This window comes from Podarcis cretensis (genome assembly GCF_951804945.1).
Source record: "Podarcis cretensis genome assembly, chromosome: 10".
Taxonomy (NCBI): domain Eukaryota; kingdom Metazoa; phylum Chordata; class Lepidosauria; order Squamata; family Lacertidae; genus Podarcis; species Podarcis cretensis.
Window position 1 is genome coordinate 17427317 of NC_137179.1, and position 16084 is coordinate 17443400.

Sequence of the window (16084 nt, forward strand, 5' to 3'; positions counted from 1 at the left end):
CATCAAAGGACATTCTACTGAAAATTACTGATTAAAAGTTGGCCTTAGGTTCACTGGTTTTCTCTCTCATTTCTTCAGAGTATTTAAGCACTCCCCTCCTATCTTGCCAACAGAAGGCATTTTATTGGAAACACAAACTTCATTTTTCTCACTCGAGTTTTCCCTTTCGCCACAAGAGTGTCAATCAGTTTCAGTCTGGAGCCAAGAACTGGACAAGCACAGAAGCAGAAAATGGCACTTAGCAAAGACTGTGGCATTACAATGAATGATGGGAACAAAATCCCCGTATTGGGGTTTGGAACATATACCTCGGACACTGTGAGTAACACATTTAACTCTCAGATTGTTGTAACTTGTTTTTGAAGAGCAAAATGCCTGCCAGCTGCTGGGTGCTTCATACATTGCAAAGCACAGTACGAGGTACCTCACCTGATCTGAGAAGCCAATTGTGCATGAGAACTTCTTGGGTCACAGCACCCAAGAATGCAACAGATGCCTTGCAGCACATAAAGCGCTGCTTCTCATTCAACAAGGGTCCTCAGCCAGCAGATTCAGGAGCAAATAATGTTTTGTGCAAGACTTGGATGGTTTGTAGCTGAGAAACAGTTTCCAGTGTGAATTGCTGCAGGGTTCAAAGTCCCCAATGCAAAACTTCTAGTGATATTTTCAAAAATATTTCTATAGAACTATAAGTGCCCACTATCACCATAGTTTTGTTGGGAGTAACAATATTATCCAAAATTACCAGCCATTAGCTAACTATTATGGACACTAACAATAAATATAGAATCAATTCTTTATCCAAACCATCTTAATTTGGTCCATATCACCAGCAATGCAAATGAAGGGATCGGTGTCGATTCTTGTTTTGTAATTAAATTAATTTCTAGGAATATCATGAATTTACCAAATAAAAGTTACCACCCAGTTTTTCAAAGCAATTTTCCTTTTTCCATTTTTCCAATTCATATGTCTGCTCCATTCACATATAAAGCGAGGAAGGAATCTATTTTATACAAAGAGATACTTGCTGACGAAGAGACTTTCTCAATCCTTTCTTGGATATTTCTCCAATTTCACAAACATTTTAACCAATTTTTAAAAAGAGCATTCTACAAACTTTATTCCACTGTTTGAACCAAAATAACTGGCAAGAGGAGGAGGAGGAGTTTGGATTTGATATCCCGCTTTATCACTCCCCTTCAGGAGTCTCAAAGCGGCTAACAATCTCCTTTCCCTTCCTCCCCCACAACAAACACTGTGTGAGGTGAGTGAGACTGAGAGACTTCAGAGAAGTGTGACTGGCCCAAGGTCACCCAGCAGCTGCACGTGGAGGAGCGGGGAATCGAACCCGGTTCCCCAGATTACAAATCCACCGCTCTTAACCACTACACCATGCTGGCTCAATCAAGTTAAATGATTGCTCATTTTCAATCCTGCATGTGAAGAGAGGCTCTGGCAGACTGAACAGATACGATTACTAGTGGATCCAACGGTCAAGAAGGCGGTTTCTGTCAGTGGCGTAGCGTGGGTTGTCAGCACCTAGGGCAAGGCAAGTTATTTGCACCCCCTAACCCATGGATTTTGTGCCCCCTAACCCATGGAGTGCGCCCCCCCCCAATGTTGTGCCCGGTGTGGCTGGTCCCCCCCTGCACCCCCCATGCTACGCCACTGGTTTCTGTATAGGCTGTAGAGGGAAATGAGGGGCAGATGGGGCTCATCCAGCTAGGGTGGTAGCCTATCTAGGAGAAGGAAAACTCTACTCTTGAACCTCTGCTGCCTTGTGGGATATCTTCAGGAGAAGAAAAGGAGTAAACCCTATACAAATCTGGGGTGGAGTTCCTAAGGCGGTTGGAAGGTACATTGCATGCCTCCTTCTGGCAACTCCTGCAGACAAGCTGGTGCCAAATGTATTACTCTGCGTTCCTTTGGATCACATCAGCCAGGATGAGAGAGAGGCCTTTTCATCTGGGCAGCCCAAGACCTCCATACTGACTACACAGGCTTGCACCCCAGGGAAGTCACTTTGGTGCTGCTAACACAGCAATTTTTACATTCCCCTGGAGGCACACTCCATTGTGTCTTGAGACAGACAGATGCCAACAAGGAGGATGGAGGGGTTCACATCATTAACTTGCTTCTCCCACGGCCATAGCCTTGGATTCCAGCAGAAATCAGGCTTGGCTCCATCTCTCAGCTGCCCAGCCTGCTTTCTGCTTCCAACTCCTGGATCTCTCTCTCACACACACCCTAGTTTTTGTCTTTCTAACTACCCACCCATTTGCCCTCTGGCACAGAGCTGCTTCATTTATTACCTTAACCTTCCATACTTAAGGGGCCATTGCCAAGAGACTTGCATACCTATTCCAGCAATTGGCTCCTTCTTGTATCCAGAGTTAGAAGAAATTCAGGCATAGAGCCGAAACCCAACTCGCATCAATTTTTTTCACACACCATTAAATATTTCATTTTTTCACAGTAGTGTGTGTGGGTGTGTGCATTGTAACAGTAACACCATCAATATAATATAAAAGTCAAACCAAAACATGGAGTACATTTTATTGCATTGTCAGCTATGAAATGGTAAGGTACTGTGCATACATAATAGGTTCACTAATTAATTAGTACTCTCCATAGAGATACATGTGTTATAGGGGGTTGCAATAACTGGCTTATTGATGTGATCCTGAAAGTCCTAAAAATTGTCTCTCTTTGCCTGACCATTAATAAATCCATGAATAAATCTGGCATGTTTGGGTCAAGCACTCAGAAATTGCTATTTCCCAAACATGTGCATACTGTCAGGAGCTCAGCCTACACTCGAGTAGGACCCTGGCAGAGACACATGCCCGACTGGCATGTTCCCTCCCTCCTGGTCGATCGTTCGGGAGCTTCAAAAGCTTTCTTCTGCCTGAACAACACAGCGACCGATGCCAACCGACACTGGTACACTTAGGGATCCGCAGAGTTTGTGCAAATTGAGTAACAGACCTCAGCAACTCAACATTTTGGCTAATCCACTTTATTTACATATAAACACACACGGAGCACTGCAACATGGCTCCCTCTCTCTCTAGCATCAGACAGAAAAAAGAAAAAGGACAAAGGACAAGAGTCCCACTTCACGGAACACAGTAACACAAACATCCTGTCTCCGTCACTTCCCACTCTGTGGAGTCAAAAGACATCAATCTTAGGACTGCAATCATGGAGCAGGAATTCTAACACATATCACGAACACAAGATAAGATTTCATCCTGTTTCCCACCTGGCATCTATCTGGGAACACCCGTTTTAATTTCCCATAGTTCCTTGGTTTGTACTGGCGGAGGGATTGTGGGAAGTTAAAATGGCAACTCACCACCTTGCAACTTTGATTGGAGCCCTGTTGTCATTGCTGGTCAGTGCCACCTTGCCTCATGAAAGAGATCCCACGAGAGGACCCAGGCATCAGCAGGGATGGATCTAGACACATCAAAGAAGCGTTTCAGTATAAAGTGCTGTAAATTTAAACAGGGAAAACAGGTAGAGAAAAACAGGACTCCATTTCGCCATCTGGTGGCACAATGTTATATCGCACATGCAACACATAAAGGTAAAGGTAAAGGTACCCCTGCCCGTACGGGCCAGTCTTGACAGACTCTGGGGTTGTGCGCCCATCTCACTTAAGAGGCCAGGGGCCAGCGCTGTCCGGAGACACTTCCGGGTCACGTGGCCAGCGTGACATCGCTGCTCTGGCGAGCCAGAGCCGCACACGGAAACGCCGTTTACCTTCCCACTAGTAAGTGGTCCCTATTTATCTACTTGCACCCGGAGGTGCTTTCGAACCGCTAGGTTGGCAGGCGCTGGGACCGAGCAGCGGGAGCGCACCCCGCCGCAGGGATTCGAACCGCCGACCTTTCGATCGGCAAGCCCTAGGCGCTGAGGCTTTAACCCACAGCGCCACCTGCGTCCCTCATGCAACACATACTGTATACATAAATTGCTTTTTCTTTACGCTTTTTCTTTCTTTTCCTTTGATGTGTTTAGATCCAGCCTAGCTGAGTCCCTGGGACTCAGGTCTAGTTTGAAAATATCCACCGATACTCAGTGTTACTTACAGGTACCCTCTGATATTAATTTCCCCACTGAAGCAGAGACCTTGACTAACTTTTTCACCTTTTCAACCGGCAGGTTCCAAAAAGTAAGTGTGAGGAGGCTACAAAGATAGCAATAGAATTCGGCTTCCGTCTTATTGATAGTGCATATGTATACCAGACAGAGGAGCACATTGGGCAGGCCATTCGTGCGAAGATTGCAGACGGAACAATAAAAAGGGAAGACATTTTCTACACTGGAAAAGTGAGTGAGTTTGGCATTTTTTTTAAAAAAGAGTGGTACCAGTGGTACCTCTGGTTACATACTTAATTCGTTCCGGAGGTCCGTTCTTAACCTGGAACCATTCTTAACCTGAGATACCAATTTGCGCATGGGGCCTCCTGCTGCCAACGCGCCACTGGTGCACGATTTTTGTTCTCATCCTGAGGTAAAGTTCTTAACCCGAGGTACTACTTCTGGGTTAGCAGAGTCTGTAACTTGAAGTGTTTGTAACCCGAGGTGTCTGTAACCCGAGGTACCACAGTAAAATATAGAGCCTGCATTTTTTATTTTAAAGGGTCGAATATAGTGCCTGCATCGTGATGCAGTTACATATTTCACAGTCATTATTTAACAAAATCAGAGCAAAATGCCTCTCCCTATATAAACCTACCCAGATTCTGTGTTCATCCTCTGAGGCTCTTCTTTGTATGCCTCCTCCATGTGAGGCTCGGAGGGCAGCAAAACGAGAACGGGGCCTTTTCTGCATGGCTCCCCATTTGGGAAGTGTTCTCTGCAGGAAGGCTCATTATACACCTCTAGGCGCCAGGCGAATATGTTCCTCTTCAACCAGGCCTTGGGCTCACTAATATTCTATAGCCTTTTTGAACATGTTTTTGCCAGGGGCGGAGGAAGGGGGGTGCAGTGGGTGCGGACCACCCCAGGTGTCACCACTGATGGGGGTGACAAAATGTCGGGCAGCACTCACCGCTGGGCCTGCAGCACGCCTGATCCACACATCTCTCCGAGCGGCTTCCTACGCCACTGGTTATTGGAAGGAGGGATTCCTGTGTTGTTGCTTCTGTTTTGACTATTTATTTGTGCCCCCTCAGATAGTAGTTCATGGGATAGTTCATGAGCGCTCATCTCAGCATTCTCCCCTGGCTGATCTCCACCCATTAAAGCATCCCCACCTATCTGGGAATGAGTTCTATCTAATGTAGTAGGTTCTGAGTTCTGTGCTCTTACAAAATCGTCCATTTTACTCTGCTTGCTCTTTTGCTGTGGGCTTACTTGTGGAGATGAGGCCAGTCGCTTCTTTTTCTTAGACATTTTCCCAGAGATAGAGCCACTACTAATTTCTGCTGTAAATCAGGAAGCTCGGTGTCCTCCCACGATAGGGCGTTTAATCTCCACTCCTGCTGATAAGTAGTTGGTAGGTTTAGTTAAGCTGGAGCTTAACTAAAGTCTCTGAGACTTTCCAAGACTTTCTCTAAGACTTTTAACTCAAGCCCCTAACTCAAGCTTTGTAAATATATAGCTGCCAAATGACAGAGATAAAATATTGTGGCTGATAAAAGCTAATAAAAGACTGATAAAAATAATAAAAACCACATCAACTGATGCGGAGCTCAAGTCGATGCTACCACTTACGATGCAATCTTTGATTCAGGAGGTAGGCTGTATGAATTGTGTATTGCTTTGTAATGATTTGTTGGGTCTCTGGACCATAATAAAGATTGATGATGATGATTTATTTGTGCTTTTATCTTGTGAACTGCTCCAAGATCTTTTGATGAAGGGCAATATATAAATTTCATAAATAAATGGTAAAAATACTATTTATTAGCAATGATGACTTTAAAATTACTTTACCTCACCACAGCAATTCAAAATACTCTTCAGAACAATATTTGAGTGTGTCCTTAACACTGTGCACACCAGAATAGTCATCTACCACAGCTAAAGTGTCCCGAGACCCAAAAACTCTACGGCTGTGTGAAAATATAAATATCTTTATATTTTTGACAGCTTTGGAGTACCTTCCACCGCCCTGAGCTGGTTCGGAAATGCTTAGAAGAATCCCTGAAGAAACTCCAGTTTGACTACATGGATCTGTTCTTAATGCACATTCCATGTTCTATGAAGGTAAATAATGTCATAATGCAAGTATTGAGTACGATATATGAATTGGGGGGAGGAGGGGGGAAAGCCTACTAAAAATATTTGATTCCCTGAAGGAGCATTCGGAATTGTCATTTCCTAGACATGCTGACAGTTCTCTGCTAGAACATATCTTAATCAAGGAATGATCGCTTTCAGATTTGGGGGGAGAAGCCATGCCAGTTAAATAAAACAGCTGCATATACCGATGACATTAACTACATGGGCATCATATGAAAGAAATCATGTGCAGAGCAGGACTTGGTGACTGAGCGAGGGAAGAAAAAAGGCTTGGAGAGATGGGGAGACAGACCTGTGCAGAGAGAGAAGACAGTTTGTTCTATGGGGCACAGAAAAAATTAAAGCATATTTGGAGAACCTGTGGCCTTCCAGATGTTGCTCAATTGCAACTCCAATCATCCCTGATCATTGTCCTTGCTGGCTGCAGCTGATGGGACTTGGAGGCCAGCAAAGCCTGGAGATCCACTGATTCCCAACCTCCGGATTAAAAGAGACAATACTGAGTTAATATTGCAACTGGGGGGTGCTGGTGAAGATGTATTTCTTGGGCTTGCCAATCAGAAGCTCCCATTGCTCTGCCCCAGCTTCTGCCAACCTAGCAGTTAGAAATCACACCAGTGCAAGTAGATAAATGGTCTTGAAGCAAGATGAGCGCCATAACCCCATAGTCACCTTTGACTGGACTTACCGTATTTTTTGCTCTATAAGACGCACTTTTTCCCTCCTAAAAAGTAAGGGGAAATGTGTGTGCGTCTTATGGAGCGAATGCAGGCTGTGCAGCTATCACAGAAGCCACAACAGCAAGAGGGATTGCTGCTTTCACTGCGCAGCAATCAATCTTGCTGTTCTGGCTTCTGAGATTCAGAATATTTTTTTTCTTGTTTTCCTCCTCCAAAAACTAGGTGCGTCTTATGGTCTGGTGCGTCTTATAGAGCGAAAAATACGGTAACTGTCTAGGGGTCCTTAACCTTTACCGTTACCTAATATTTCACCATAAGTATTTTTTTCCTGGATAAAGTAAACTTTATACCTCTTGAATATACAATAATGTGAAATGAGGTGCTTGTGACCTTGCTTGTGAACCTGAAATGCACTCATTCCCTCCCCCTCCTTTTCTAGCCTGGACCAGATTTATTTCCCATGGGAGAAGACAAAAAATTGATTTTTGACAACGTAGATCTTCAGAAGACATGGGAGGTAGGTGCCTGGGATTAGCAAATCCATCCCTTGAATCATTCAGATACAGAGCACAGTAGCCTTACACCAGAGGAGGCATGTCCAGAACAATGACTCACATAATGGCTCCTGGTGAATTATTGCACACTCTTGGGAGTATATGAGTTAGCCTCCAATCTTAATCTGGGGGGGGGGGAGTGTGGTCCCAGCTACTCAACAAACAAACACCACTCAACAAACATGTTGTGTTTTCTTTGCCAGGCAATGGAGGCGTGCAAAGATGCCGGCTTGGTGAGGTCCATCGGAGTGTCCAGCTTCACCCGGAAGCAGCTGGAAATGATCCTGAACAAGCCAGGATTGAAATACAAGCCAGTGATAAACCAGGTCAAGTGTGATTGCTTTTTTAAGGGGTTGAAAGTTTCTTTATTTAAGCTCTTTTGTGAGAGGACGTTTGTTTGGATGAACACAGCAATTCTCTGAAAAAACTTGCTTAAGGTTATAAGGTTGCAGACCAAGTCACAGTTGTGGGGTAGACTCCCCTAAATTCCTGGAACCAGTAATAAAGACTTCTGAATTCTCAGACAAAAGAAGGGTGGAGAAGTGCATAATGTTTGAAACAAGGATCTCAGGTAGTAGGAGGCCTGCAAGCAGTCAGTGTCAGGATCATTCAACAAGCGAGTAGGACTCTCATAGAGACACATGCCCGACGGGGATGTTCTCTCCCTCCTGGTCAGTCGTTCAGGAGCTTCAAGAGCTTTCTCCAGCCCGAACATCACATAGACTGATACCAAGAGGCATCAGCACGCTTAGGAACAGCAGAGTGTTAGCATTTCGCGGGACAGACTCAGCAGCGCAGCATTTTGGCTAAACTACTTTATTAACATATCATAAACTCGGAACATTCCGACTCAACTCCTCCCTCGTCAGCACCAAACAGCAAAGAGAGAGAACAAAGGACAATAGTCCTACATCACAGAACACAGTACATGTAATACGAAACATCCCATCTCCGTCACTTCCCACACTGCGGAATTGAAACATACACTACCATGTGATAAAACCAATCCCATGACTGCAAGCACAGGGCAAGTCAGGGCCCACACAGCCTCTTGTGGGGACTCTGGAAGTTCTCAAGTAGGGGGTGAAGGGCCTTCGAGTTAGGCATCTGGGCAAAGCTGTTGCACCCAAGCAGCTCTGATTCACCTGGCACTGGTGTATATTATGTAACCAAATGAGATCAGAGCACGCTAATCCAAGGCATGCAGTCTGGTAGCTAAGCAGCCGTGATCTCCCCGTACCACAGAGATAGTGGTCCAGATAGCCCCACTTCAATCATGGCTTCTTTGTACCCTCTGCCCAGTCCTGATGCACTATCCAATTCATATATGGCAGTAGAGGGGGCACCCCAGACAATTAGTTCTTATGCCCCCCATACTTTCCTCCATTGCTGAGCCACAGTGATGACTTGAAGAAAAGACACTTTTCACATACAAAATCCATTTACACAGAGAGGATTACTGAAAACTATACCAATACTTCCTTACATATGAGATAAAACTGCTCTCTTAAATAGGAACAATTCCACCCAATGCCATCCCACTCCCCACTCCCCTCTTTCCCTGTCTTTTCTTCCCAACCTCACACTGTATGTAACACTAATGTCTCACAACAAATGAAACTGATCTGTAGAAAATGCAACTTGAAAAAGGAGACAATGCACGTATTTTTGTAAACTAAGAAATCTTTAATAAAAACAACAACAACAACAACAACAACAACAACAACAACAACTGCCCTCTTTGAAAAGTCTTGTGCCCTTCTTCCCCTAAATTTATTTTCTGATTTCTCCACTGCTCAATTTGATTGGAAATTTCAGTTTATTGAGACCCTGATAAAACAGAATCCCAGATCATCTGCTCTGCTTGATGGAAAACCAGGTAAATCCCCCATCTGACCTTTCTGCTCAAAATAGAAAATTCAGAGGCTGAGTGGGCAGAAATAGAGACACTGCAGGCAGGACAGTGTGCCCAGGATATTTCTTCTTTGGGTATAATGACTCAACAGGGCTGGAGTGACAGGAGATTGAGGGGGAATAAGCCCTGTCCCCCATCTTCAGCTAACACACATTTCACGGATGAGGAGCATGGCAATGGAAATCACAATTGCAAGAATGGTCCTCTAAAGATTCTGATGCATCAGAAAACACAGAATGGTCCTCTAAAGATTCTGATTCATCAGAAAACACAACACACTTTAAGAAAGGTAACAGCTGAATATTTCAAGAAACAATAGCATTGATCTGCTTTTCTGTCTTTCCTTTATTTCACAGTAGTTTTTGTTTAATCTGAATTCTCACTTTTGGGTTGTGTTGTGGGATTTTGAATCTGCAGGTTGAATGCCATCCTTATCGGAACCAAAGCAAGCTGCTGGACTTCTGCAAATCAAACAATATCCTCCTGGAAGGATATTGTGTCCTGGGATCCCAAAGGGACCCAAGATGGTAAGAGATGAAGCCAAAATGTTTGGGGACCATCTCAGGCAACCACCTAGGCCCACTATTCCCCAGCATCTACATCAGCTCTGTAGGCTGCATTCTGGGTTCCACAATTAATAAAGATCCTCATTTTGGATACCAGCACCAAGGCCTTTTATGTAGTGGCCCCACATTTTGAGAAATCATTCCACAGAGAGATCTACAAAGCTCTTCCCCTCCCATTTTAGACATTCTCAGAAACCTTGCAACCCCCCACCCCCAAATACTGATTGTACTTCAGCAAAAAAAAAAAGACCTCTCTTTTGTGCATGGATGCTACCATTTTGGCTGCAGAATGATCCACGTGCAAAGTATGAGATTGTGATTTATTGGGAGAAGAGCACTATACTAAAAACTTGTCAATATCCTTATTAAACTGTGGGGTACAGAACTTGACACAGTATTCCAGGTGAAGTCTGACCAATGCATAATAAAAAAGGTAAAGGGACCCCTGACCATTAGGTCCAGTCATGGCCGACTCTGGGTTTGCGGCGCTCAACTCGCTTTATTGGCCGAGGGAGCCAGCATACAGCTTCCAGGTCATGTGGCCAGCATGACTAAGCCGCTTTTGGAGAACCAGAGCAGCGCACGGAAACGCCATTTACCTTCCCACCAGAGCGGTACCTATTTATCTACTTGCACTTTGACGTGTTTTCGAACTGCTAGGTTGGCAGGAGCAGGGACTGAGCAACAGGAGCTCACCCCGTCGGGGGGATTCAAACTGCTGACCTTCTGATCGGCAAGTCCTAGGCTCTGTGGTTTAACCCACAGCACCACCCGCTTCCCTATTCCCCCGATCGGATCACTGTACTTCTGCTGAAGCAGCCTAGAATAGCGTTAGCTTCTCTTCCTGCTGCATCACACTGTGACTCATGTTAAGCTTGTGGTCTCCAAAGACCCCTAGATCCTTTTCATATATACTGCTGTCAAGCCAAGTGTCCCCCATCCTATATTTGTGCATGTATATTTGTGCATCTTGACACCAGAAACACAACTTCTCTCCTTATTGCTCTCCAACAGGTTAAATCCAGATGCTCCTCCCCTGCTTGAAGACGCTTTGTTGGTCACGATCGCCAAGAAGTACAACAAAAGCCCAGCTCTCGTGGCTATTCGCTACCAACTGCAGCGCGGCCTGGTGGTCCTAGTGAAGGCCGACACCAGAGAACAAATTGAGGAAGACATCCAGGTAAAGCAGTATACCGTATTTTTCGCCCTATAGGACGCACTTTTTCCCCCTCCAAAAATGAAGGGGAAATGTGTGTGCGTCCTATGGGGTGAGTACAGGCTTTCGCTGAAGCCTGGAGAGTGAGAGGAGTTGGTGCGCTTCCCGGAGAGCTGCCTGCATTCCGAAGCCTGGGGCATGCTGAAGAGCGCGCCCGGCTTCGCGCAGCTTTCCGCAAGCCTGGGGAGACCAGCGTGGGTCCCTGGGCTTGCGGATAGCAGGCTGTTCTGAGGGCTTCCCCCGCGCCAGCCCTGTGCCTGGGGGGGAAATATATTTTTTTTCTTTATTTCCCCCCCCCCAAAAAAAAACTAGGTGCGTCCTATGGGGTGGTGCGTCCTATGGGGCGAAAAATACGGTATATTAATCCATTAAAAAACAATAAAGAAAAAGCCCATCATTTGGACATTGTGATATCACGAGTCACATAACTGGTGCTGGGGTACGGGAGCGAAGATACACATCTAATCCACCATGAATTTGTTTATTGTTTAAAGCTATTCAAGTTGCTGGCTGTCACTGCCTCCCATGGGAGCAAGTTCGGTAGTTTAGCTATACACTGCATAATAATAATAATAATAATAATAATAATAATAATAATAATAATAATAATAATTAATAATTATTTATACGCTGTCCATCTGGCTGGGTTTCCCCAGCTACACTGGGCAGCTCCCAACAGAATGTTAAAAGCACAATAAAACATCAAACATTAAAAACTTCCCTAAACAGGGCTGCCTTCAGATGTCTTCTAAAAGTCAGATAGTTGTTTATTTCCTTCACATCTGATGGGAGGACATTCCACAGGGTGGGTACCACTATCAAGAAGGTATAGCTGTGAGTACTGAAGAAGTACTAAACTACATTCGCTGGAGTATGACCTCCCTCATCCCTGACCATTAATTGGTCATGATGGCTGAGACTGATGGGGAGTTGGAGTCCATCCACATCTGGGGGGCCACAGTTTCCCCACTCCTGTTCTATTGCAAGCCTACATTACTATGCATATAAAATTCCCTCAGTGGGAGGACATCTGGACTGAAGCTGTTAAATGAAGGAATTCAACTTTGGAAGGTGGTAGCAAAGTTCGCTTTAGTTTCTATGTGGCTGGAAAAAGGTGCACAGCTCTGAGGTGCAAAAAGAAGATATGATTAAAAAGCACCTCAGCATTATTTTTTTCTCCTCCTGACAGGCATTTACTTTCCAGCTGTCTGAGGAGGATATGAAATCCATTGATGGCCTTCACAAAAGCATGAGCTATATAAAAGCGGAAGCGTAAGTCATATTTAAATAGTATGCATACGAATACATAAAAGTGGTGCACGCAAGAATTCATACTGCGAGAGCAAAAGGAAGAAGAGATCTAGCATCCATCTCTTCTCTTCATAGAGAATTAGGTGAAATTATAGAAGCAATTACTGTGGATACTTTGTACCAAATCGTATGGACAAGTGTCCATGTCATAGAATTGTAGAGTTGGGAGGGACCACGGGGGTCATCTAGTCCAGCCCGTTGCAATGCAGGAATCTTTTGCCCAGCACGGGGCTCAAACCCAGGGCCCTGAGATTAAGAGTTCCATCCTTTACCGACAGAGCTCTCCCAGTAGTTTTTGGCCCTAGACAGTCTTGAAAAAGTCCAGTTTCTGACAAAATGTAATGTTTGGGGTGGACTTCTAAACTCCCCATAATTTACCCCTTGGCAATTCAGGATCTTTTTCCACTGTAAAAAGCAAGTTGTAGCTGATGTGGTTGCTCGAGAGCAAACAGGCAAGACTCCGACCTGTCTTTTCCAGCTTTTATTCTTAGTGCAAACTATTTACAGTGAAGAGCGTCGTAAATTCATGCCTGGGGCTCAATCACTAGCAGAATCTGGGAGTGGTCGGTCCTTGTACCTCCCCCAGCATAACAGTCGCGTGACCCCCAACCTTCTCCACCCCTCCCTGTGCCGAAGCCTCCTGCGCAAAATGGGCGCTGGCAAAGGGGGACTTCCCTCCTCTCCGGCTTGCTCAGGCTCGGTGTTGAGGCTCTCCCTAGAATCCCCTGGTCGCTGCACCTCCTCTCTGCTGGAGGTGGGGCTTTCCTCCTTGCCGGAGGAGGAACTGCTTCACAAGATTTTCAGAAGTTCCTTATACCACAACTGCCCTTCCACCTCGCGCCTCTGAGCTGATGGCAGTTCCCTGACATCCCTCGACAGCAGCTCTGTGCTTTGAAACCAAATACCCTTGAGACCAGTGCCATACAATGATGTGCAGACATTCCCAGGAGCAATTTTCTTTTTTTGGGGGGGGGGGAGATGGCTGCCTCATGCATTACTGCCAGTAAGGGACTCCCAAAACAGCATTTGTCCTTCTGCCCCTACCTGAAAGTCTCAAAAAGAAGCTGTGGAAGAGGGGAGAGACCTTTGACCCAACCCTTTTGTACCACTTTAATCAGCAAGCAGGGCTGTGTTCATCATCTAGGGGTTATTTTCTCTAGTGAGAAGACGGACATATGATCATCCCAATATTGCAAATGGTGGACCATTTTGACTTTCAGCCTCCCAGATATTCAGCAGGGTGGGCATTTGATGGCAAACTCAGGGAGCTTACAATGCACTGTGTGAAATGGTCTCATGAGGCAATGGCTAGCAACAGATCAATTTTCGTTGCTTGTACATCTTCCACACCCTGAGTGTTGACTCTCTTTACTTTTGTTTCAGATTTGCTGATCACCCACAGTATTACTCACCAGATGTGGAATAAGGACTCGTCTCCCATATCTAATTTATGCCCTTCTGAACCTGGGTCCTTTTCCTTGGAAAACACTGGGCAAATCTGTGAATATCAGTTGCACCCAGCATCTCATTTTCCACTCTTCAGTTCCTGAAATCTCCATATCAGTTTGGGATGAAAAGAAAATCTCTTGAAAATTCATCATTGATTTCTCCTACTGTACTTATTTTTCTTTGCACTTTTGGCTAAAATAAAGCATTTTTGCATCGTGTTACTAATATATGCTCTTTAATGCATGCTTTACCTCACTATATGCATTTTTGTAATGGTTCTGTACCTGAACAACTGCATCACAAAATTCAGAGAACTGCCACTTTCTCAGGATAACTGCATTTTGATTTGCATATTGGTTCAAGAAGTGTGAGCTGTGTAGTTTCACATTAAAATGTGAACAAAATTTAACTCCTTCTCCACCCCTTGTTGTTGTTTAGTAGTGTCCAACTCTTTGTGACCCCATGGACCAGAGCACGCCAGGCACTCCTGTCTTCCACTGCATCCCGCAGTTTGGTCAAACTCATGCTGGTAGCTTCGAGAACACTATCCAACCATCTCATCCTCTGTCATCCCCTTCTCCTTGTGCCCTCCATCTTTCCCAACATCAGGGTCTTCTCCAGGGAGTCTCCTCTTCTCATGAGGTGGCCAAAGTATTGGAGCCTCAGCTTCACGATCTGTCCTTCCAGTGAGCACTCAGGGCTGATTTCCTTAAGAATGGAGAGGTTTGATCTTCTTGCAGTCCATGGGACTCTCAAGAGTCTCCTCCAGCACCATAATTCAAAAGCATCAATTCTTCGGCAATCAGCCTTCTTTATATTCCAGCTTTCACTTCCATATATCACTACTGGGAAAACCATAGCTTTTACTATACGGACCTTTTTTGGCAAGGTGATGTCTCTACTTTTTAAGATGCTGTCTAGGTTTGTCATTGCTTTTCTCCCAAGAAGCAGGCGTCTTTTAATTTCGTGGCTGCTGTCACCATCTGCAGTGATCATGGAGCCCAAGAAAGTAAAATCTCTCACTGCCTCCATTTCTTCCCCTTCTATTTGCCAGGAGGTGATGGGACCAGTGGCCATGATATTCGTTTTTTTGATACTGAGTTTCAGACCATATTTTGCACTCTCCTCTTTCACCCTCATTAAAAGGTTCTTTAATTCCTCCTCACTTTCTGCCATCAAGGTTGTGTCATCTGCATATCTGAGGTTGTTGATATTTCTTCCGGCAATCTTAATTCCGGCTTGGGATTCATCCAGCCCAGCCTTTCGCATGATGAATTCTGCATATAAGTTAAATAAGCAGGGAGACAATATACAGCCTTGCCGTACTCCTTTCCCAATTTTGAACCAATCAGTTGTTCCATATCCAGTTCTAACTGTAGCTTCTTGTCCCACATAGAGATTTCTCAGGAGACAGATGAGGTGATCAGGCACTCCCATTTCTTTAAGAACTTGCCATAGTTTGCTGTGGTCGACACAGTCAAAGGCTTTTGCATAGTCAATGAAGCAGAAGTAGATGTCTTTCTGGAACTCTCTAGCTTTCTCCATAATCCAGCGCATGTTTGCAATTTGGTCTCTGGTTCCTCTGCCTCTTCTAAATCCAGCTTGCACTTCTGGGAGCTCTCGGTCCACATACTGCTTGAGCCTTCCTTGTAGAATTTTAAGCATAACCTTGCTAGCATGTGAAATGAGTGCAATTGTGCGGTAGTTGGAGCATTCTTTGGCACTGCCCTTCTTTGGGATTGGGATGTAGACTGATCTTCTCCAATCCTCTGGCAACTGCTGAGTTTTCCAAACTTGCTGGCATATTGAGTGTAGCACCTTAACAGCATCATCTTTTAAAATTTTAAATAGTTCAGCTGGAATACCATCACTTCCACTGGCCTTGTTATTTGCAGTGCTTTCTAAGGCCCATTTGACTTCATTCTCCAGGATGTCTGGCTCAAGGTCAGCAACCACACTACCTGGGGTGTACGAGACATCCATATCTTTCTGGTATAATTCCTCTGTGTATTCTTGCCACCTATTCTTGATGTCTTCTGCTTCTGTTAGGTCCTTACCACTTTTGTCCTTTATTATGGTAATCTTTGCACAAAATGTTCCTTTCATATCTCCAATTTTCTTGAAAAGATCTC

The 16084-nt window shown here is 44.8% G+C and overlaps 1 protein-coding gene across 1 annotated transcript; it reads left to right on the forward strand.

The window, feature by feature from the left end:
* Positions 1–106: 106 nt before the first annotated feature.
* Positions 107–14361, forward strand: LOC307225164 (aldo-keto reductase family 1 member C3-like). Its single transcript, XM_079992996.1, has 9 exons — positions 107–318; positions 4174–4341; positions 6109–6225; positions 7381–7458; positions 7699–7821; positions 9828–9937; positions 10991–11156; positions 12382–12464; positions 13887–14361. Exons 1-9 carry the CDS (start codon positions 232–234, stop codon positions 13927–13929), a joined length of 975 nt encoding a protein of 324 aa, XP_079849122.1. The 5' UTR covers positions 107–231; the 3' UTR covers positions 13930–14361.
* The last annotated feature ends 1723 nt before the right edge of the window (positions 14362–16084 follow it).

What these genes read in the sequence shown, in the direction of transcription:
- LOC307225164 (XM_079992996.1), top strand. Translation starts at nt 232, where the DNA reads ATGGCACTTAGCAAAGACTGTGGCATTACAATGAATGATGGGAACAAA. An exon ending in ATCTTCAGAAGACATGGGAG is followed by an intron (nt 7,459 to 7,698) that starts GTAGGTGCCTGG and finishes TTTCTTTGCCAG; the next exon opens with GCAATGGAGGCGTGCAAAGA. An exon ending in ACAAGCCAGTGATAAACCAG is followed by an intron (nt 7,822 to 9,827) that starts GTCAAGTGTGAT and finishes TTGAATCTGCAG; the next exon opens with GTTGAATGCCATCCTTATCG.